General features: G+C 35.7%; 1 protein-coding gene across 1 annotated transcript; it reads right to left on the bottom strand.

Annotated features, from left to right (window-relative positions):
• Window positions 1-1,348: 1,348 nt before the first annotated feature.
• On the bottom strand, window positions 1,349-21,920 carry LOC127949426 (adhesion G protein-coupled receptor E1). The gene is made up of 18 exons (XM_052546672.1): window positions 21,594-21,920; window positions 19,124-19,189; window positions 13,436-13,579; window positions 13,225-13,353; window positions 12,308-12,427; window positions 9,418-9,549; window positions 9,280-9,329; window positions 9,112-9,198; window positions 8,866-9,019; window positions 7,451-7,567; window positions 7,172-7,371; window positions 6,880-7,050; window positions 6,594-6,788; window positions 5,377-5,594; window positions 3,507-3,665; window positions 3,250-3,421; window positions 2,010-2,090; window positions 1,349-1,932 (listed from the first exon to the last, which is right to left on the bottom strand). Exons 1-18 carry the CDS (start codon window positions 21,619-21,621, stop codon window positions 1,888-1,890), a joined length of 2,268 nt encoding a protein of 755 aa, XP_052402632.1. The 5' UTR covers window positions 21,622-21,920; the 3' UTR covers window positions 1,349-1,887.
• Window positions 21,921-21,953: the final 33 nt, after the last annotated feature.

Here is a 21,953-nt window from a genome sequence, read left to right as displayed (position 1 = left end):
CCCAAAGACCCTAGTTCCTGGGTAAAATTCCTGTGGTGGAAAAGCGGCTTTTAATGCTTTATAGATTAAAAGGAATATGATATATGAACTAACTGTAATCATTCCTGCTTAATTCCATAATTTCACTGTAAAAAAAAATAAAATAAAAAAGGTTGAAAACGATGTTAATAAATTAATTCTGTCGGAGTCTGGTTTACGCTTTTGTTTTGGGCTCTGTAATTAATTCAGGGCACGGTTTATGAGAATCAAATTATTAAAAACAAATTACAATTATAACTGATAGGATACAAATGTCTTTTAAAATGACACTTACATGTGCACTTTTCTATGCGCATCACACATGCTAATATATTATCATACTTTGTACATATAGTCATTTGTCAATGCAATTAATTAATCTGTTACTTGTAAGTGCATTTTTATTTATATTTACTGCTGTAGAAAGCCTGAGCCTCACAAAGAGCATTTAAATGATCACTGACAGCTTGCGCATTATAATTAAATTCGAAAGTGAAAGTGAAAGTAAAAACAAGCGTCTCTACAGTGCTGAAATGTAAAAAAAAAAATAAAAAAAAAAAAAACTTTAGTTCTGAAATGAGTCCATTAAACTATTTTCAAAAGATTCAGAACAATGTCTCATAATTAAGCCTCTTTAACCTAGCCTAGCAGCTGGAAGAGGTCTATATTTGTACTTATTCAACATTGAGACAAAAGCAATAACGTATTGATCAATTAGTGGTTACAGATCTAGAGGAAGAAATGTTTTAGCTTCTATACTAACTGTTATTTATTTATTGCAATTATAAAATGAATTACCTTCACAGTCTAATGTGAACTAAACCAAAAGACCTGCACACACTTAATAATAAAACAACTAGAGAATAAATCCACACACCAACATGTGAGCCTAGTGTTTTTATGGGTCATGATTATTAATGATTTATCAATCTTTCTCCCGCATTCTCCGATCATCCTGCAGAGGTTACGTTTGTCGTCCAAAAACAGAAAAACGTGCACATTGATGTTAAAATATGTGCGTTGCTTGGCTTCGACCTGAAGGGGGAGACAGAATATCACAGAATAATCAGTTGACGACACTTAAATGTCAGAAGTTGAAAGTGAAACCATCTACTCGTCCAGAAAAGTCCATTTCAGCTCCATATTACGAAACAGATGTGATTTCTGTAATCTTTCAAAATCACATTGATTTCCTCTGTCACCTTGCCCCCTCGGAGTCTCTGTCCATCTGGCCTTTAGATGTTTATTTCACCTTTTCCAAAAGCTTCTCTCCGGTTTTCCACAAGTTTTTGTTTTCCTGCTCATTTCCCAGAAATCCCAACACTTTCACTTGCTTCCACTCAGTTTTATTTGTGTATTCATTAGTTCTCTCTGTATTTGCATTGAAAAATATCATGTTTAACAACTGCAATCTTTGAGTTATTTAAGAATAATAATACCAAATCTTAATAATTAAATTATTAATGTCAGTTACTAATTAATATCAAACACGGTTGTTACAATTAATTGACAAAACCAAGAGAAAAACTGACTAGAAATATTAAAGCTTAAAACAATAATCTTTTTCAAAATACATTTTAATAACAAAATAAATTCAGGAACCATTTTAGCCGTTCAGATGACAAGCTTATAACTGTAAATAAAGCATATATATATATATATATATATATATATATATATATATATATATATATATATATATATATATTCTTTCTAAAGTTCAGCAGTTTTCAGATCTTCTGATTGGACAGGAATAAGGAGGACGAATTGACGACCTCCTGTCAAACTGAAGCTTTGTGGATAATCTTCATTTTTTACAAAACTGTTCAAGTGCTTAAGGGTTGGTAAAATCAGAATATGACAAGTGCTTTATATCTTGGACTCTCCTGTGCTGTCTTCGCTCCGTAGAGGTTTCTGTAAGAGTCAAAGGAAGAATGAAGAAGCTGAAGAACCAGAAACACTGCTTTAATGTCTGAAACACACACACACACCTGACTGCCGCTGGTACTGTATTCCACTTTCTTCTTGTGTGGACACATTCGGACAAACAGGGTGTAATACTCCGTCCTGACCTGAAGGGATGCAAACATGCAAACTAAATTAAATTTGGCTAAATAAATTACAGGTATTTCTGAGCAGCTCCAATCATATGCATTGGCTAATGGCCGACCAATATGGATTTCTTTTTCTTTTTTTGGCTCTTGCTGATATATTAGAAAGCAGGGTGGCATAATATAATATGATATATGTGACCCTGGACAACAAAACCAAGTCTTAAGTGTACATTTTTTAAAACTGAGATTTATAAAACATCTTAAAGTTGAATAAACAAGCTTTCCATTGATGTCTGGTTTGTTATCTGTCTGAGATACAACTATTTGAAAATCTGGAATCTGAGGGAGCAAAAAAATCTAAATATTGAGAAAATCATCTTTAAAGTTGTTCAAATGAAGTTCTTAGCAATGCATATTACTAATCAAACATTAAGTTTTGATAGGATTTGATTAAGATTTATGATAGGAAATTTAGAAAATATCTTCATGGAACATGATCTTTACTTAATATTCTAATGATTTTTGACCCATATAATGTGTTTTTGGCTCTTGCTACAAATATACCCCAGAGATTTCAGACTAGTTTTGTGCCCCAGGGTCACATATATGATGTTACACTATGTAAATAACATGCATAACAATGAAAGACTGAAATTTACAGTTTTTATACATTTTGTAAATTGTAGACCAAAAATAAATCTGTAATAATTCTAATGTAGTATTTGTCACAAATAAAGAAATTATTTAAATCATGAATAAAAAGGAAGTAAATGCTGTAACCAACAGTTCACCCAAATAAAGTATGCATGAAGTAAATATAACTTGGATACCAACTGAATATAAAAATTGGATATAGCACAGCTCAGTTTGATAAATCAAGAATTTAAACATTATGCTTGAATCTGTGCTCAGATGCGCCTCCCTTAGCACTGTCAAAAGGTTTAGTCGCTTCCTAAATAAAAGCTGCTTGTAACACTTATGGCCAAAAGCAAATCTTATCTTAATCTTATCTTAATTTCTCCTTATGTGGTTGGAAAAGTGAAAAGTGATTTTTATTTTTAGGTGAACTATTACTTTAAACCACTGAGATGTTAAATCTAAAACAAACCCGTTAGCAGACGTTCAGTGGGTGAGTGTGTCACCATGTGGTTTCTGAGTCATGATGTGTTTTAGATACCGGTTTGGACAGCAGGCAGTGCATGATGAAGATGAACGCCCCCTGCAGGCTGTTTAAGATCGTGAAGAGGTACAACACGACTTCAGTCCCGTCCTCCTGGAAGAGGAAGAAACCGAAGACCCACGTTCCTCCGAGAACACACAACTGAGCCACAGCGGTCACCGTGAAACTCCTACACACCAAATATACTTCATCAAAACCACTGACAGAAATAAAATCATGCCTGAATCAGTTTGGGGATAAGAACACACTCAGACCTGATCTTGTGGAGGCTGGAGAGGTCTGGATTGAGGCTGGATAACTTCTGGGCCAGTTTCCAGACAGTGATGATGAAGAAGAAACAATTGAGGCTAATGACGATGCAGACTGGCACGAAGAAACTCAAGATGAAGTAACGATCGAGAGAGAGCCAGCAGCTGCAACACACATTAGGATAAGATGATGATTACGACATACAAAAGACTCGCTCATCCCTCATTCACATTATCTCCGACTCACACCTCCGACACAGCTATTTTGATGTCCTTGATATACTATTAAATATAGTTTTTATTTTTATATTTTCATTTTAAAGATTTAAGTAAATGTGTTTTTTTTTCATAATTTTTTTTTAAAATATGGTTTGCATTAACAATTTGACACTTTTTTTTACAATTGTTTATAATTTGAGTATTTCTATATAAGTTTTTATTAATACTCATTTTGGATTTAGTATAAGTTCATTTAAATGAAAATGAAAAATGCTACTAGCGGAAATAGAACGTTTAACTTTCTTATATTTTATTTCAGTTACCGTTTATTTTTCAAGACTATATTTTTAAGGGTTTAGATTTCGTTTTAGTTAATGATAATAATCTTCATGCCCTACTGACTTTCTTTGCTCTTCCACAGAAAGTTCAGTCAGACTGCAAGTCCAATTTTAAAACAGATGAATCCTGATTAGATCTTGCCTGTGTCTCTTCCTCCTATTCTGTCTTTTACAGTCACTGCTGGCACAGAAACACGTCACCCGCCCATGGAAGTTATTATGATGATAACAGATTGTGGCTGGAACGGCATTACATCTCAGACACTGTGAATGATTAAACTGGATTTACAGCTCCTGAGTTGATGTTTGACCATGATGCGGCTGAAGGAGTGTTTCTGAAGCCTAGATATGAATTACTTATAAAAGCAGACCTGCCAACCTTGGAATTTTTTTCTTCTGTTATACAGTGTTTAAGAGTAAACAGTAGGGATGAAAAATACAGTCAGCCCACAGTTCAATAAACACCTTGTTTTTTTAACCATAGTTTTCGGTTTAGTTTTTTTTTTAAATTCTATTTTTTAATGCCATTTAAAAAAAAACTCCAGTGCACTTTAATTAAAACTATCTGTATGAAGACATGAAAACATTGTCTATCATATTTCTAAGTATTTTTTTGGGGGGATTTGCCATTATTTAGTGCTATAAACAAATGCAATGTCCGTTTCATGATGCCAGAGGGCACCCTCGCGCAAAAAATCCCAATATGCGTCACATAAGTAATAGAGCTCAGGACGCTCTAGGAAATCCCTAATATGGACAAAAGTTATATTTTGCTGTAACTGAACAAAAGATGACAGAAGCGATTTGAATGATGACATTCAAAAAGAACATTAAGACAAGAAATTCTCTACTGTGGCAACTTTATATGTGTTCTTAAAACCACCTCTGGTATTTTAATTATAATCAATTGCTAATCGACATAGTCTTTATTACAGTTTATAGAATGTATTTCTGCACCATTATGTGATAAGAAGCCACATGAGATTACAGTCATTACAAGGGAAGATACAAGGCTCGTGTTGTTTCTCAGGTGTTTCCTCATCTCAGTGCACACACAAACAGAGCCAGCTTGGAGAGAAATAAAATGCTCAGTAATTATTTAAAAGCAAAACCAAAATTGGCTCTGACAGGTAGAACTCTTCATTCTTTTGCTGTTGATTGTTTTGAATACTGCGCATGAACAGAGGTGTCACCAGGTGTTTGCATAGTTTAGAAAAATTGTACCAGTGTACTTTGAGATCAAAATGCATACCAAAGTGATATAATGCCTTCTGCAGACACACTTCTACAAATAAACAGTGCTGGATGCAGACACTCACTGTCTACTGGTCCCATATCCTGCTGGGAAGGCGATGGCAGAGATGGTGACGATGACGAGAGAGACTCCGTATCCGACCAAATACATGTAGATGTGTTTTAATGTGGTGTGAAACACCAGCACAACCATCCGGTAGAGCTGAACCCCCTCCAGCAGCATCCAGCAGAACGCAGACAAGAAGAAGAAATGAAGCAGACCGGCCACAATCCCACACGCTACCTGAGAGAGAAACACACGTCAGGGCATCCTCAGGTTTGCTCACAGTAAATGTTTTGTGGATTACATCCACAATGTTATTCACACAATACCAGTAAATTATTATTTTAATTATTTATTGATTACCAATAAAAAACATCGCAAGTAAGCTGTTCCTTTTATTTAGCTTACGGCATCCCAGCGGAGATCCTGACCGATCAGGGAACCCCATTTATGACCCGACTAATGGCTGACATCTGCCGGCTGCTCTGGATAAAGCAGCTACGGACAACCATCTACCACACCCAAGCAGACGGACTCGTCAAAAGGTTTAATTGGATGCTCATTTTGCAGTGGAGTATCTCTTTATAAAGCAAGTAAACACTGTAACTAACAGGGTACTCAGTATTCTGGTAAGTTTATGTCCATTGGGAAAGATATTTTTCAAATAAAGCCAGGGTAACACTGATTTAAAAAACAGCACACAGAAAAAATGACATGAATATGACAGTGGCAAATGCATAAAGCACAGCATAATTTTAAATCATGAGTTTAAAATGTTTAGAGCATTAAGGTCACAAGGACCGACCGTCATCCATAGAACATGTGATCATGCTGGATAAAAATTACCAATCTTCACAAGATCTCACAGATGGATTTGATTAAGTTTGCAAATTAAATGTCCATCAGTCATTCAAAGATTTGTTTAATTTATATAAATGTATATTTCCTTAATGATGATGGCAAACGAGTAATACATCGGCCATGGCGATATATCGGTCGACCACTAATATCTAGTAACATCCACCTACAACTGTTTCAGGTAAACAATCCATGAATGAATTAAAGATGTTTTTGTGCTTATGTTTTGAGACCATAATTCAAGAGCATATAATTTTGAACATGTTCTATTAAAGTTACTGGAAGAATGTTTGTTTGTAACTTTGAGAGAACCTTTCCAGAATGTTGGCCAGAGTTCTGAGAATGTTTCCTGTTAGCTGTAGTTTTTGCACTCAGACACACCTGATTGTGAGTACTGGTGATCCCACAGAGGAAGACGAGGTCTGCAATGAAGAGACAGATGCTCAGATGGAGATGAATGCTGGTTCGGGTTCCTTGGATGGAGCGGCAGAACTTGAAAGTCAGGATGCAGAGAAACAAACAGACCAGAGACAGAACTAAACCCACTTGTGTGATCAACACCAAATCAAACGAGTCCTGGAGGAGAGGAAGAGGGAAAATCATCAACATTTAATCTATAATCTGAATTAAATATGTTAAACCCCTGTTTTCTGGCTCACAGATGTACCTGGACAGGATAGAGAGCCATGAGCACAGCGAAACTACTGAGATGAGAGCAGGAACACACTGTATGAGTGCTGTTAGACTCAGTCCTCTTACAGCCACGCCCAGACCACGCCCCCTCAGTCTCATCCCAGTACACACAAGAGTAAGCCACGCCCTCAGACTCCACTCTTTCCTGAATATTGATTGACAGTTCAGAAAACAGAAAAAAATACATGAATGTTAGATTTTCTGCAAATGAAATGTCTCCAGTGAGATCTTGTGCTGGTCATAAGCTGATCTGTCAGTATCTTCACCTCCACGTGTCTAAAGACGAGCGTCACCGACTCTGACAGCTGCTTGGTTTCTGCATTACTGACGACGGCCGTCACCACTTTAGAGTTGAGTTGATAAGTGACACTCTTATTATCGTCTGATCTCTCATTGCTCATCTTGTGGAGCAGATCACTCGAAGAGTTCAGATCTTTATAACTGACCAGAGCCGCAAATGCAAAACCTGTGACCAAGAGAACATTCACATCTCCTCATGCTGATGGTTTCATTGGTACATATATATGCACTGGTTTTAGTTGTACCTGGATATGATTTGCCTACAACTGTTTCCCAGCTGGTGTTGAAGAGGGCGGAGTCTGTGCTCAGAATGACACGCCCGCTGGGCGGAGTCTGCCCCCGCATGACCGCAACCTCAGCAACTGTCAAACACATGATCACACAGAACTAGCAATATGCCGGTATCAACTTTTCCTGTTGGGATTATTTGCCCTTGCTTTGATCATGGTATAATCACTGTATTGAAATTTACTTTTAAAAAGGGGTCGTCATACAATATAACAAAAATATCTGAACATTTAAATACAATAAAGCAATACAGAAACATTTTAAGTTAAAAGTTTTACACAGATTAATGTGCAAAAGAACTACAAAGACCAACAGGTATTATTTTACAAGAAGACGTCATTAGTTAACCATTAACATTCACAATGAGCACTATCTACATTCGCTACAGAAGTTATTAATCTTTGTAAAAAAAAAATAACAACTCTTAGTTCATGTTATATCATTAAATAACACAGTTGCATCTTTTGATTTTAACAACGTCTAATTAAATATTGGAATATCTAAGATTAATGAATGTTCCGAATAACTTTTCATTGGCAGTTTATTTTAACTAATTAATTATCTAATGTTAACTAATTAAGCCCTAACGTAAAGTGTGAATTAACAATAAAGAATATAAACTCTAGGGCATGTTGTAGTCCAGATTAAAATGAAAAAAGAAGTTTGAAAATAAATAGCCTATTAAGTCTAAACATTTAAGTATTTGGCTGTGATGAACACCATTGCAAATCCACAATTCTGAATGGCTATTTAAATACGTTTTAGAAAGTAGCACAGCTGCTTTATTTATGGGGTTTCCAGAGTAAAGGCTGCTATTTTTCTGCAGTTTAGCTCCATCTGCTGTCAGAGAGTGAATGTGTTTTCATTCAGCACGTCTCTCACATGTTCCCCATGTGCGTCTCATGTGTGTTTTGTTTTTTTGTTTTTTTTACATCAGAGCCACTTTTGTCTTTTAAGCATCATACAGCAGGGTTGTGCATTTTAACCAGCTGATGGGAATAGTATTCTTAAAATGCATTCCAAAGTCGGAATAATTTGTAATATATAACATTATTCACAGTATTTAGAAGTGGCCACGATAACAATATCGTGCATATTAATTACTGTGATATATCGCATCACCGAATACAGGCACATGTCTACACAGAACTGATTTCAGTCTTAAATAACAATTACAAATGTGTGAAAATCTGTGTTCATAATAAAATATATTTTTCACAACAGTATTTCCATTCAGAAATCAGAGTTTCTGCAAGTTCTATGAACCTAATTTTACACAGCACATCTAAAGTAAAGTATTTGGTTTAAGAATGTTTTCACTGATTGAAGACCAGAAACACAATGAATATGTGTAATGCATGTTGTTTCTCACAGGTGTTGTGTGTCTCCATCCTGGTCACAGGCTCTTTCAGCTGAGGTCCAATCAGACGCATACTGTTCTCCACCGCGTCCAGACAATGATTCAGCATCTTCCCGTCAGCGATGTTTTCACCCGACAGCAGCTCGTCGGTGAAAGTAAACAAGTTCTGTCAAACACAGAGAGATTTAGAGGAATATTCCCGGTCAAACTGAGAAATGCAGAAGCAAGCAGAAAGAGGAAGAGGGCTGTTTGTTTCACCTCCAGTAACTGCTCTCCTGTCTGATGGCCATTTGGGCCACGCAGAGACTCACAGCTGCTCCTCAACAGCGCCAGTAAAGTCTTCAACTAGAAGAAACACAGAAACCAAACTCTAAAGACTGATTTTTAACTAAGTTCTAACAAAATAATCATGAGGAGTCGTTCTACCTTTGCAGGCGTGTCCTCTGTGTCAGACTCAAAGTGGTCGCAGCTCATCTCTGCACACAGCATCAAAACAGTTCATTGTTTCGCACATCAGTATCTACACCATGAACACTGATGTGCACATACAAACTGAACACTCACCAGTGCATTTTGATTGGCTATTGCCATAGTTACTGTAACCCTCATGGCATTTACAGCTGTAGCTGCCCTGATGATTGGAGCAGTTGGCGTTTGTGCCACAAACATCTGGAACCCCTTTACATTCATCTTTGTCTGTGAGAGAGAGAAGATGGATGAATGTCAGTTCCTATTATGATATCGTTTTATTTAATAATATTGTTAGAATTTAGATTAGGTGGGCAGACTTGGCCTTTTCAAGTCACAACCAATTCTTCAAGTAAAATCCCAAGTCTTCAAAGAGGATAATTGTGCTTTAGTGATGAACAAGTGCTGTTATTGAGGATTACAGAGGATCAGATGTTGATGTTTTATTGGTTAAAATTGCATCACCATAATGGAGATCAGTGTTTGGTCTAGTTGGGCTCTTGATTCTTGATTGTCTGTTTGATGTTTCTATGTAGCAATGTGTGAAGTGTTGTGAGACAGAGAGATCAGTATTATGCAGTGAGCAGCTATTAGCTCTTATTTATATGATGAGTCATCAACATCCATCATCTCGACAATGGTAACAATCAACCAACTTCTTCATGCTGCAATAAAAATTACCATCCTGCACTGCAGTATGAAAAAATGTCACCACTGTTGATGATTTTATATTAAGTGTTCACGACTAAAAGCCTGAGCCGGTAGAGTTCTTTTTTTTCAACACTGAAGTATTACTCCGTTATTTGTTTAGTGGGACTTTTGTTCAGTAATAGTTGAATGACAGTCAATATACTAAAGAGTCACCACCTCATAAACTTCATTCATCGTGAGTTATAATCAGAAAGTGTAATCTCATCTACTACTTCAAGGTTTGATTCAGCAAAGCACAAATGTTTTCTATGAAACAACATGGCAATTATTTAGAAGCAAATTACTTTGAAATATTAAAAGGGTGAAGAGGCCAACTAAATTAAGTGACGTGACATTCAGCCAAGTATGGTGACCCATACTCAGAATTCATGCTCTGCATTTAACCCACCCAGAGTGTGCACACACACACAAACACACACACACACAAACACAGTGGTGGGACAAAGTCATTGTTATGCAAGTCACAAGTAAGTCTCAAGTCTTTGCCCTCGAGTCCCGAGTCAAGTCGAGTCAAAGATGAGGCAAGTCCCGAGTCGAGTCAAAAGTCAAAGCCAACAAGTCTCAAGTCGAGTCCAAAGTCCTACCATTTTAGTTTCGAGTCATTTCAAGTCCTCTTACCACAGAAATAAAATGGAAATTGACATGATGTTGGCGAGGTTTTCCATCTGAGTGTGCTACACTCATGTACCTCATATAATCCGGGTTCAAAAATCCCTATTTTTGATAGCATGAACCAACAAGGGAGATGTGCGTTTACGGTCTCATTGATACAGTATGGTACATCAGATAAGGTGCTTAGCATTCTTTCAAAACTTACCTTTCTTTGTGCAACTTCAGGTGTCGTACGTCACCTGTAGGAGAAAAAAAATTAATCCGTGGCGACAGTTTTGCAATCTGTCCCCTCAGTTTATAAACTGTACTCACAAATTCAGAAACAGTTCCCTCGGTTTAACAAATCGTGCCCACGAATTTCAATCCGTGCGCTCAGATTTTGTAAACCATACCCTCGGTTTTTGAATCCGGACCCACAAATTCATAATCTGTGCGCACGCTTTCACAATCCGTTCCCACGGATCTGTAAATCATACTCACAGATTCATGCAGCAAGCTACGTGTTAACATACAGTTTCACTGAATATTATTATGTGGAATAGGTTTAATAATAATAAAGGAATAATCTTGATTATTATTGTAGCTACAATAAACCTGGCATTGTGATTAACTCTGGAGTAATTTTTTCCTCTGTTGTAAATTGTTTTGGATAAAAGATTCTTATGCATATCCTGTATAATAATATATATTTTATTTTTATAATTTTAATTTGTAGGCTTAATAAATGAGTACAAGAAAATAATTCATGAATTGCTTTATTTTTAAATAACCTTTGACAGATGTTTCACTGTTAATGTTATTATTAAATAATGAGGCCAAAAATAACATTGCATTCAGTTAGAGAGAAAAGGAATGAAAACATAATCGGCATGTTATTACTGCTTTTTACTCTTATTTTCTTCTTCTTTTTAGCATTTATTTTTGGCCATAAAACACAGGCGGCTGTGTCTTATCCTATTGGTGATTAATGTAAAATAAACGCTAAAAAGAAGACTATTTTGTGAATGCTGATCGTGGACTCATTGGATACTATGAAAAATAATGTTTAATAAACAGAAATGAATCTGCCGGTGGGGGCGGAGCTACAAATGCGTGTCAGTTTACAGATTGCGAAAGCGTGCGCACGGAATATGAATTCGTGGGTACGGATTCAAAAACCGAGGGTACGGTTTACAAAATCTAAGCGCACAGATTGGGAATTCGTGGGCAAGGTTTGTTAATCCTTGGGTACGATTTGGTAAACCGAGGGAACGGTTTATGAATTTGTGAGAACGGTTTATAAACTGAGGGGACAGATTGCAAAATCGTAGCCACGGATGGATTTTTTTTCTCCTAAAGGTGACATGCGGGGCTCTGTAAGCCGTGTGAACTTTTTTTCCCCCAGGTTTTCATGGCAAGTAGCAAGTCTTCTCGAGTCAAAAGGCGCAAGTCCAAGTGAAGTCACGAGTCATTGATGTTAAAGTCCAAGTCGAGTTGCAAGTCTTTGTACATTTTGTCGAGTCGAGTCTGAAGTCATCAAATTCATGACTCAAGTCTGACTCGAGTCCAAGTCACATGACTCGAGTCCACACCTCTGCACACACACACACACACACACACACACACACACACACACACACCTGGAGCAGTGGGCAGCCATTTATGCTGCAGGATAGATGCTCACCTGTACAGGAGCCGTTCTCATGTTTGAGAAACCCTGGAGAACAGATGCAGTGGAAGCTGCCAAGTGTGTTAGTGCAACTGCTGTGAACTCCACACACTGAGGACACACACTCATCCACATCTGCAGCCGACACACACACACACAGACAAACGTGTTCACATGTAAAGTAGTTTAATGGTAGCAGTTAGCGAGATACGCTGGGAAACACATTTATCGCTTCATGTGCAAACATGTTAATGATTGCATCAGCCAGACTAAATGAGGTTATGTCGAGGCAACTCGTACTGTTTGCAAAGTCTCTTTTTCTATGACAAACCCAAGATTATCTAAAACTTTTGTCAAACACCAGAGCTCACGGCATGAAATGCAAAATGCTCACCTTGATCTATTTCTGGAGTGACAAATAAACATCCTTTCAATCTGATGTTTTAACATGTTTTGCAAAGGCAAATATAATGTTTTCATTGGTTAGGTGATAAATTAATGGTACCTGCATGCAAAGTCATATTGCAAATTATGTTGAGAAGTAGCATAATACAGTTTCATGGCATATAATTGCTTTTTCTTCCTCTGATCTGGTGGCAAGAACTGATTCTGTGTACTTATATTATATTTTTAAAACTGTTAAATGCATCACATGGATATTGGATAGTTATAATCAGGGTCAGGAATTAACCGGGGCTTTCGGGGAAAGCCAACATAATGTATAAAAATGTCAGTGTTTTTATCTAATACAGGCCTTTTTAGTTATAGATATAAGCACAGTTTTAACAACATGGCACTAATGGTAAACAAACCTAATTTCTGGAAAGTAAACACAGACCTTTAATGAAAAAAGGTGATTTCTGAATTGTAAAGATGTTATTTGGTTTGATTAACAGCCAATGGAGAAAAGCACTATGAGTGAAGCTGTTCACCTTCACATCCTGAGCCTTTTGTTGGTTCATGAAATCCAGGTGGGCAGATACACTCGAAGGAGCCGATAGTGTTCTTACACTTCATATCACCTTGGCATTCATGTGTTTTCTCAATACACTCATTGATATCTGTTGGGGGAAGCAGCTGATATTAGTTACAGTATTTAAATCACAGTAGTGGACTCTTTTATCCCATAATCCTCTCTCGTACCAATACACTCCCCCGATGTTGCTGTGAAATTGGCTGCTGCTGATCGAAATCCTTCATTACAGTTGCAGTAGTAACTTCCAGGTGTATTGAAACACTGAGCATGATCACCACACAGACCCGGATCTGTCACACACTCATCTATATCTGTAAGACAGTCAGAAAGGAAACAGCATTACAAAGTTAAAATAGAACTACAGAACTATAAATAAAGTGCTCAGCTGTAGTTTCTTTGTTCAAATCCAATGTAACATTCATCATATATAGCATGTGCTGCTATAAAAGGATTGTTTGGAATGTCTAAGAATCACTAATCAAGCCAAATAGATTCTGTTTGTTGTATCTGTTTGTGAAAATAAAAGATTGCTCATTTTCGTTGGGGAAATCACTTAAAATAGTTATTTATTTTTTATTTATAAGTTTATTTGTATAGGGACAGTACAAAAGAAACATTATCCCAGTCAAAACTGGCAAATATGTATTGCACATAGAGAGTATAGCATAAGCTAATTTGCATCTCAGGTCTCTAGAAAGGCTTTTCTAAAAAAGTTAAATAAAAACAAAGAATAAAACTACCACAATATGTCCCTTAAATATATTCAAATACCTCCCTGAATTATATGTATAAGAAAAGAAAAAAAAACTTTACATTACACTTATACATACATTTAAATATGCGTGCAGTTCTGGTTTATTTTAAACCACCGCTTTACCTTCAATGTAAAGGACTTTATTTCAAGTATTGCCTTAAACTCATTTGGCAACAGGTTCCAGAGTTTGGAGCCTTCAATAGAAAAGGCTCTTTGCCCTTGTGCAGTTCTACTAAAATGTATCCTACAATTCCCACCTGCCGAACTCCTAGTGATTCTACATGTATCATCGTGTCTCTTTATCCGTTTACATAGAACAGATGGTGATTTATTGTGCAAACATTTAAAAAATAAATTTTATATAGCTTTTTAAAATTTGTAAACTTAGCATATTAAAAAATTTTAAGACGTTGCAATGATGCCATCGATTTGGCTTTTTATCCATTATTTTTTGAGCACGATTATACAACATTTAAATTTTTTTGATTAAGGAATCACCTGTTTGAGTCCAAACTGTAATACAGTATGAGATGCAGGACAAGATCATTGCATGCATAAAAAGATGAGCTGCCTCATTTGAGATATATTTTCTAATAAGTCTAAAACAGTTTAGGTTACTGCTTACTATTTTTGACAGCTTTTTTTTGACAAATTTAACAAAGTTAAGTTGTGAGTCTAAAAGAGTACCTAAAGAATTAAGCTCATCTACCTCCTCTATTTCTTTATTATTTACTTGAATTTTACTTTTTCTTTTTGCTTTCTATTAGAAAAGCACATAAACACAGTTTTCTTAACATTCAGACTGAGATAATTTTCCTGGAGCCATATAGATATCATTTCCATTTGTTTATTTAAAGCAACCTTGGCAGATGATTTAGCCAATGTATAAATTACTGTGTCATCAGCATAAAGCTGACATTCAACATCTGGGCAACAACATGGTAGATCATTTTTAAACAAACTAAAAAGCAAGGGGCCTAAGATTGAGCCTTGTGGTAAACCCATTTTATTTGAATGATTTTGTATCCTCAATTTTAACACACTGATCTCTTAGATTTAAATATGAGGTAAACCACCCAATTGAACGTTTACTAAAATTAAATGCACTCAGTTTAGATAAGAGAATAGTATGGTTAACTGTATCAAATGCCTTTCTTAGGTCAATAAATACTGCTCCCATCACATGACCCTCATACACAGACTGTCTAGCTTTTTCCAAGAAATAACATATAGCTGTTTCTGTGGAATGCTGGGCTCTAAAACCAAATTGATGTTTGTGTAGGAGGTTATTGCTCTCTAGATAGTTTATTAATTGTTCAGCTACAACCTTCTCCAAAATCTTTGACAAAACCGGCAAGATTGATATTGCTCGATAATTTGAAATCAGGCTTGTATCCCCTGATTTAAAGTTTGATGTAACTACAGCCTTTTTTCCATGTGTTAGGGAAAATACAGTATCTAATTGATACATTTGTCAGATGAGTTAACGGAGCTATCATTATGGTGCTATTTATTTTTATTAAATTAATATCTAAATTGTAAACATCTTTTACTGTTGAATTCGGTACAAGCTTTTCAATTTCAGTTATTCTATTTTCTTCAAATCTCCGTAATAAAAAATTAATTTGGTATCCTTGGCATCCTCCACTTTATTATTTAATAACACTGGTTTAAAATTTTGAGCCAATTCATCTACTCAACTTATAAAGTATTTATTAAACTAATATGCTAGAGAACCTTTATCATCAATTACTTTTTCATCTATTTGTAACTCTTTGATTGTTTGCTGCTTATTATTTGTTAAATTATTTAATTGTTTCCATAGGGCTGTACTTTGACCTTTGGCACTCTCTATTATTTATATTATATTATATATATTATATTATTATAATGTGATACTTTTGACTTCTGTAATTCTTGTACTACTTTGTTTCGGAGACCTTTATAGATTAAACGATCTGTATTTAATTTAGAAAATAATGCAGTTATTAAAGCTTGGTCTCTTTTTTATTTTATAAGATTAGGAATATCACTGTTTAACCATGGTAATGATAAATTTTTCCTTGAGCATTTCAAAGGAATATAATATTTGTTTACCAAGTTAGTTACAGCTTCAGTTAAGGAAGTGCAACAAAAGTTCCTCTCATTTATCTGTAATATAATATCCCAATCAGCGTTGTTGATCTCTAATTCAAATTGACCTAATTTAGATGCCGGTATCCCAAACTTAATTCTATCTGCTCTCTGGTATTTGAATTGCTTTAATCGTAGTGCAGTGTCCTTTTTTATTCACTAAAAAGGACTGACTTGTAAGAGTCATTTGAAATGGACTGTTTTAATGTCTCACATTTGGGTTTTAATCACATGGTCAAGGAAGGGATAAAAGAAGACTGTAAATGTTGCTCTGGTTATTTTCTTTCTTCTAGCTGTTCCTTGCTGAGTCTTTCCTTTGCTGGAACTCTCTTCTCGGGGCCTTGCCCTCTCTCCCTCTATTTCTCCCTCTGTCTATCTCCTCCTCTCTCTTTCCTTATCAGGTAATATTGTAGTAATGCAAGTAAGCAATCTAATTTAAGGACGGAGTGTAATGTAAAGGAAGCAGTGTAATGTAAAGGAAGCAGTATAATGAAAAGGAGCAATGTAATGTAAGGGAGCAGTGTAATGCAAGGAAGCAATGTAATGTAAGAAAGCAGTGTAATGTAAAGGAGCAGTGTAATGTAAAGGAAGCAGTGTAATGTAAAGGAAGCAGTGTAATGTAAAGAAGCAGTGTAATGTAAAGAAGCAGTGTAATGTAAAGGAAGCAGTGTAATGTAAAGGAACAGTGTAATGTAAAGGAAGCAGTGTAATGTAAAGGAAGCAGTGTAATGTAAAGGAGCAGTGTAATGTAAGGAAGCAGTGTAATGTAAAGGAGCAGTGTAATGTAAAGGAGCAGTGTAATATAAGGAAGCAGTGTAATGTAAGGAAGCAGTGTAATGTAAAGGAGCAGTGTAATGTAAAGGAGCAGTGTAATGTAAGGAAGCAGTGTAATGTAAAGGAGCAGTGTAATGTAAAGGAGCAGTGTAATGTAAAGGAGCAGTGTAATGTAAGGAAGCAGAGTAATGTAAAGGAGCAGTGTAGTGTAAAGGAGCAGTGTAATGTAAGGGAGCAGTGTAATGTAAAGGAGCAGTGTAATGTAAGAAAGCAGAGTAATGTAAAGGAGCAGTGCAATGTAAAGGAGCAGTGTTATGTAAGGAAGCAGTGTAATGTAAAGGAGCAGTGTAATGTAAAGGAGCAGTGTAATGTAAGGAAGCAGTGTAATGTAGAGGAGCAGTGTAATGTAAGGAAGCAGTGTAATGTAAAGGAGCAGTGTAATGTAAAGGAAGCAGTGTAATTTAAAGGAGCAGTGTAATGTAAAGGAGCAGTGTAATATAAGGAAGCAGTGTAATGTAAAGGAGCAGTGTAATTTAAAGGAGCAGTGTAATGTAAAGGAGCAGTGTAATATAAGGAAGCAGTGTAATGTAAAGGAAAAGTGTAATGTAAGGGAGCAGTGTAATGTAAGGAAGCAGTGTAATGTAAAGGAACAGTGTAATGCAAAGGAAGCAGTGTAATTTAAAGGAGCAGTGTAATTTAAAGGAGCAGTGTAATGTAAAGGAAGCAGTGTAATTTTAAAGGAGCAGTGTAATTTTAAAGGAGCAGTGTAATTTAAAGGAGCAGTGTAATATAAGGAAGCAGTGTAATGTAAAGGAGCAGTGTAATGTAAAGGAGCAGTGTAATGTAAAGGAACAGTGTAATGTAAGAAAGCAGTGTAATGTAAAGGAGCAGTGTAATGTAAAGGAGCAGTGTAATGTAAGGAAGCAGTGTAATGTAAAGGAACAGTGTAATGTAAAGGAAGCAGTGTAATGTAAAGGAGCAGTGTAATGTAAGGAAGCAGTGTAATGTAAAGGAGCAGTGTAATGTAAAGGAGCAGTGTAATATAAGGAAGCAGTGTAATGTAAAGGAACAGTGTAATTTAAAGGAAGCAGTGTGATGTAAAGGAGCAGTGTAATGTAAAGGAGCAGTGTAATATAAGGAATCAATGTAATGTAAAGGAAGCAGTGTAATATAAGGAAGCAGTGTAATGTAAGGAAGCAGTGTAATGTAAGGAAGCAGTGTAAGGTAAAGGAGCAGTGTAATGTAAGGAAGCAGTGTAATGTAATAAAGCAGTGTAATGTAATAAAGCAGTGTAATGTAAAGGAGCATTGTAATGTAAAGGAGCAGTGTAATGTAAGGAAGCAGTGTAATGTAAAGGGAGCAGTGTAATGTAAAGTAGCAGTGTAATGTAAGAAAGCAGTGTAATGTAAAGGAGCAGTGTAATGTAAGGAAGCAGTGTAATGTAAAGGAAGCAGTGTAATGTAAAGGAGCAGTGTAATGTAAGGAAGCAGTGTAATTTAAAGGAGCAGTGTAATGTAAAGGAGCGGTGTAATGTAAGGAAGCAGTGTAATGTAAAGGAAGCAGTGTAATGTAAAGGAGCAGTGTAATGTAAGGAAGCAGTGTAATGTAAAGGAAGCAGTGTAATGTAAAGGAGCAGTGTAATGTAAGGAAGCAGTGTAATGTAAAGGAAGCAGTGTAATGTAAAGGAGCAGTGTAATGTAAGGAAGCAGTGTAATTTAAAGGAGCAGTGTAATGTAAAGGAGCGGTGTAATTTAAAGGAGCAGTGTAATGCAAGTGAGTAATGTGATGTAAGTTAGTTTTGTAAATAGTGATTTATGTGACTTTAGTTATTTCCTATTAAACTGAAATTGGAGTAAAGATTTTTTGGAAAACCACATCCTGGCTTCAGTCTTCATTTGCTGCTGAATTGTGTTATACACACATATAGAAACATAAGGAGAACAAGAGATTGATTGGTAAGAGTCCTTTACAAATGTACTTAGCCATTAATCGATCAACTGAATAGGTGATCTATCCTCATTAATCATGCTCTGATTTAGAATGTATGTAAAACTGACATCTGAAAGATGTTTCTAGACAGATGCTTTCCAGATCAAGAGAACTTTAACAAACATCTTACAGACATGTGTGTACAATCTGGGATACAGACGTTTACTATTCAAACAACATTATTCTTAAATAAAGTCATAATTACCAACACATTTCCTTTTAACAAATGTATATCCACTCGCACATCCACTGCATGACGGCAGAAAGAGACCTGGAGGTGACAGAAAAACAATGTAAAATAAAGATGTAAAATGACTTACTGTTTTAAAAATTTGATATTAAAATATGGCTGTATAACATCATTGAATGTGCATCCAATTTGCAGTCAAATCGTAGATTCATCAAATGAAGATTTTGCAGGTCCTCAATATTAAAAAGTTAAGGTTATTGCTTTTAATCGCCTCACTTATTTATATTCTCTTCTGGATAAATTATTTTAGAAGTGAATACTTAACCTATTTTGTGTGGTTGAAAGGATTTTAATCTTACAAAAAAAAGAGAAGCAGAGAGCCCCACCAAACTGTAATATTTTTAGCATATTGCTGATTTTTGCCAAATTTCCCACATGAAAAAAAATTACTTTAGTAATTTATAGTAAATACTATAGTGTTTTTGAACCTTACTATAGTAAAGTGTAATATATGGTATATATTATAGTATTTACACTTTGTTAATTAATGCTACAGCAAACTAGCATTAGTGAACCGATAAACAGGGACGTAGATTACGCAGGGGACAATGTGCCCCCCACTTTTATCATCATGGAACTTCGTCCCCCGCACTTTTTCGGACAAGTGTGTTCGTATAGAATAAATTCATTACTCCAGTCACACGATCCTTAAGAAATAATTCTGATATTCTGATTTGCTGCTAAGAAAAAAAACAAAAAACAAAAACGTATTATGATAATGTTGAAAACAGCTGAGTAGACGTTTTTCAGGTTTCTTTGATGAACAGACAGTTCCAAAGAGCAGCATTTATCTGAAATATAAATCTCTTGTAAAATGATGACTTTATCATCACTTTTGATCAATTTAAAGGATCCTTGCTAAATAAAAGTATTAATTTCCATTTTTTTCCCCAAAAAATAAAAATTATACTGACTCTAAGCTTTTAAATGATGTAGTGTATAATGTTGGAAAAGCTTTCTATTTCAAATAAATGCTGATCTGTGGATCATTCTATTCATCAAAGAATACTAAGAATTCAGCATATTAAGAATGATTTCTGAAGGATGAGACACTGAAGACTGGAGTAATGATGCTGAAAATACAGCTTGGATCACAGGAATAAATTACATTTTAAAATATATTCAAATAGAAAACAGCTATTTTAAGTAGTAAAAATATTTTACAATATTACTGCTTTCGCTGTATTCTGGATCAAATAAATGCAGGCTTGGTGAGCAGAAGAGACTTCTTTAAAAACATAAAAAAAATGTACTTATAAAACTGTTGATTGGTAGGCTATATAGATTACAGAAATTTTATATTGTAATGTTTTATATTATATTGTAATGGCAGCAAATATATGTGTGTGTGTGTGTGTTTTCTGTCCCCCTCACTTCTGAAAAGATGGCTACGCCCCAGTACAGTAAACTGTAGTATATTTTAGTATAGAATACCCTACAACTGTAGAAATCTTAGTACACTATTGGGTAATTTATTTATATTAGTATGGTTCTATTATCACAGCAACTATAGGATTACAAATCAATTCAAGTATTTCTCTATAGTAAGGTTGAAAAACACTATTTACTATAAATTCCTATAGTATTTTTCCATGTGGGTGTTGTTAATGTTCGCTAAACTTAGCCAACTTCTACAGTTTAAGACTTAATCAGTTTAAGATCAAATCTGTACATCATGATTGCTATCGTGAAATTGAAACTATGAGTGCTACTTTGACAAACTACGAGGGATTGCTGAACCTTCCTATGGCTGTAATCATAAACGGTCATATTTACATAAGCTCTTATTCTTCTAAATTGCATTTTGCACATTTAAAGAAAGATTTTTAAAAAGGACTACAGTTTGAATACAAGCCACACTGCTTCTGTGACGAGTCAGAAATAATCGACGCAGCATGCTGGAGACTGTATTCCTCTTCAGACAGATGCCTTTTTGTGAGGGACATGTTTGCACTGGCTTCCATTCCTTTCAAAGAAGGGGGACTTTAAAGCGATTTATGATAAGACCTAGGAAACGGCACATCTGACAAAAAATTATCTGTAGGTGTGTCTGGACAGTACTGGATGCGTGTGTGTAGGTCACTTTTTATGGAGAAAAACAAACTCCTCATAATTTCCATAACTCCTCAAATTTCCTCATAGGACGATATCATTCTTATTATCAATGGCTTTGTTTGCGAGTGTGTGTCGTGTTGGTGCACAATGAACGCGATACTTTGGTACAGTACACGCTTTCGCGTATCTCTGGTTTAAGATTACTCACAACGGAAATGGACGAGAATACTCTTTAAAACAAACACACACATATAACGCTCTTACGGTCTCTGACACACATATTCCCAGAAGTCTGGCTACTAATCCCACTTCAGTATGACACAAAAACATTCACCACACACGTGAACAGAATAAAACTAAATCTACTCACCCAAAAGAAATGTCCATTTCAGCAACATTTTAGGAAAGCGTTAACAGTATGTTTTATCTATGTATTTCTGTAGGCTTTTTGAAGGAATTCCCAAAGAAAACCAGTCTCTAGCTGACTACTGTTTCACGTCCTGAAGGTCTTTAGATCTTTCAATAGCACTTGTAGACCCCGTTTCTGCCTACAGGACAAGCTCAAAGGAATACATACAGGTTCTTCACATTTCCTAAAAACTAGAAAAACATTCCGATACTGTTGCAATCCTCCTCGTCTCAAGAGAGACGTCGCCTCGTTGTTTCTTCAGACTCTATCACCAGTTTGTGAAATACTCCAACCACAAGGTGTCCCTTCTTCCCTAATACA

Source organism: Carassius gibelio, chromosome B1, assembly GCF_023724105.1.
Source record: "Carassius gibelio isolate Cgi1373 ecotype wild population from Czech Republic chromosome B1, carGib1.2-hapl.c, whole genome shotgun sequence".
Lineage (NCBI taxonomy): Eukaryota > Metazoa > Chordata > Actinopteri > Cypriniformes > Cyprinidae > Carassius > Carassius gibelio.
This window is presented reverse-complemented; position numbering and strand designations above follow the sequence as displayed.

What these genes read in the sequence shown, in the direction of transcription:
- LOC127949426 (XM_052546672.1), bottom strand. Translation starts at nt 21,621, where the DNA reads ATGTTGCTGAAATGGACATTTCTTTTGG. An exon ending in AAAAGGCTCAGGATGTGAAG is followed by an intron (nt 12,428 to 13,224) that starts GTGAACAGCTTC and finishes TGTCGGCTGCAG; the next exon opens with ATGTGGATGAGTGTGTGTCC. An exon ending in TCCAGCCTCCACAAGATCAG is followed by an intron (nt 3,422 to 3,506) that starts GTCTGAGTGTGT and finishes TTTGGTGTGTAG; the next exon opens with GAGTTTCACGGTGACCGCTG.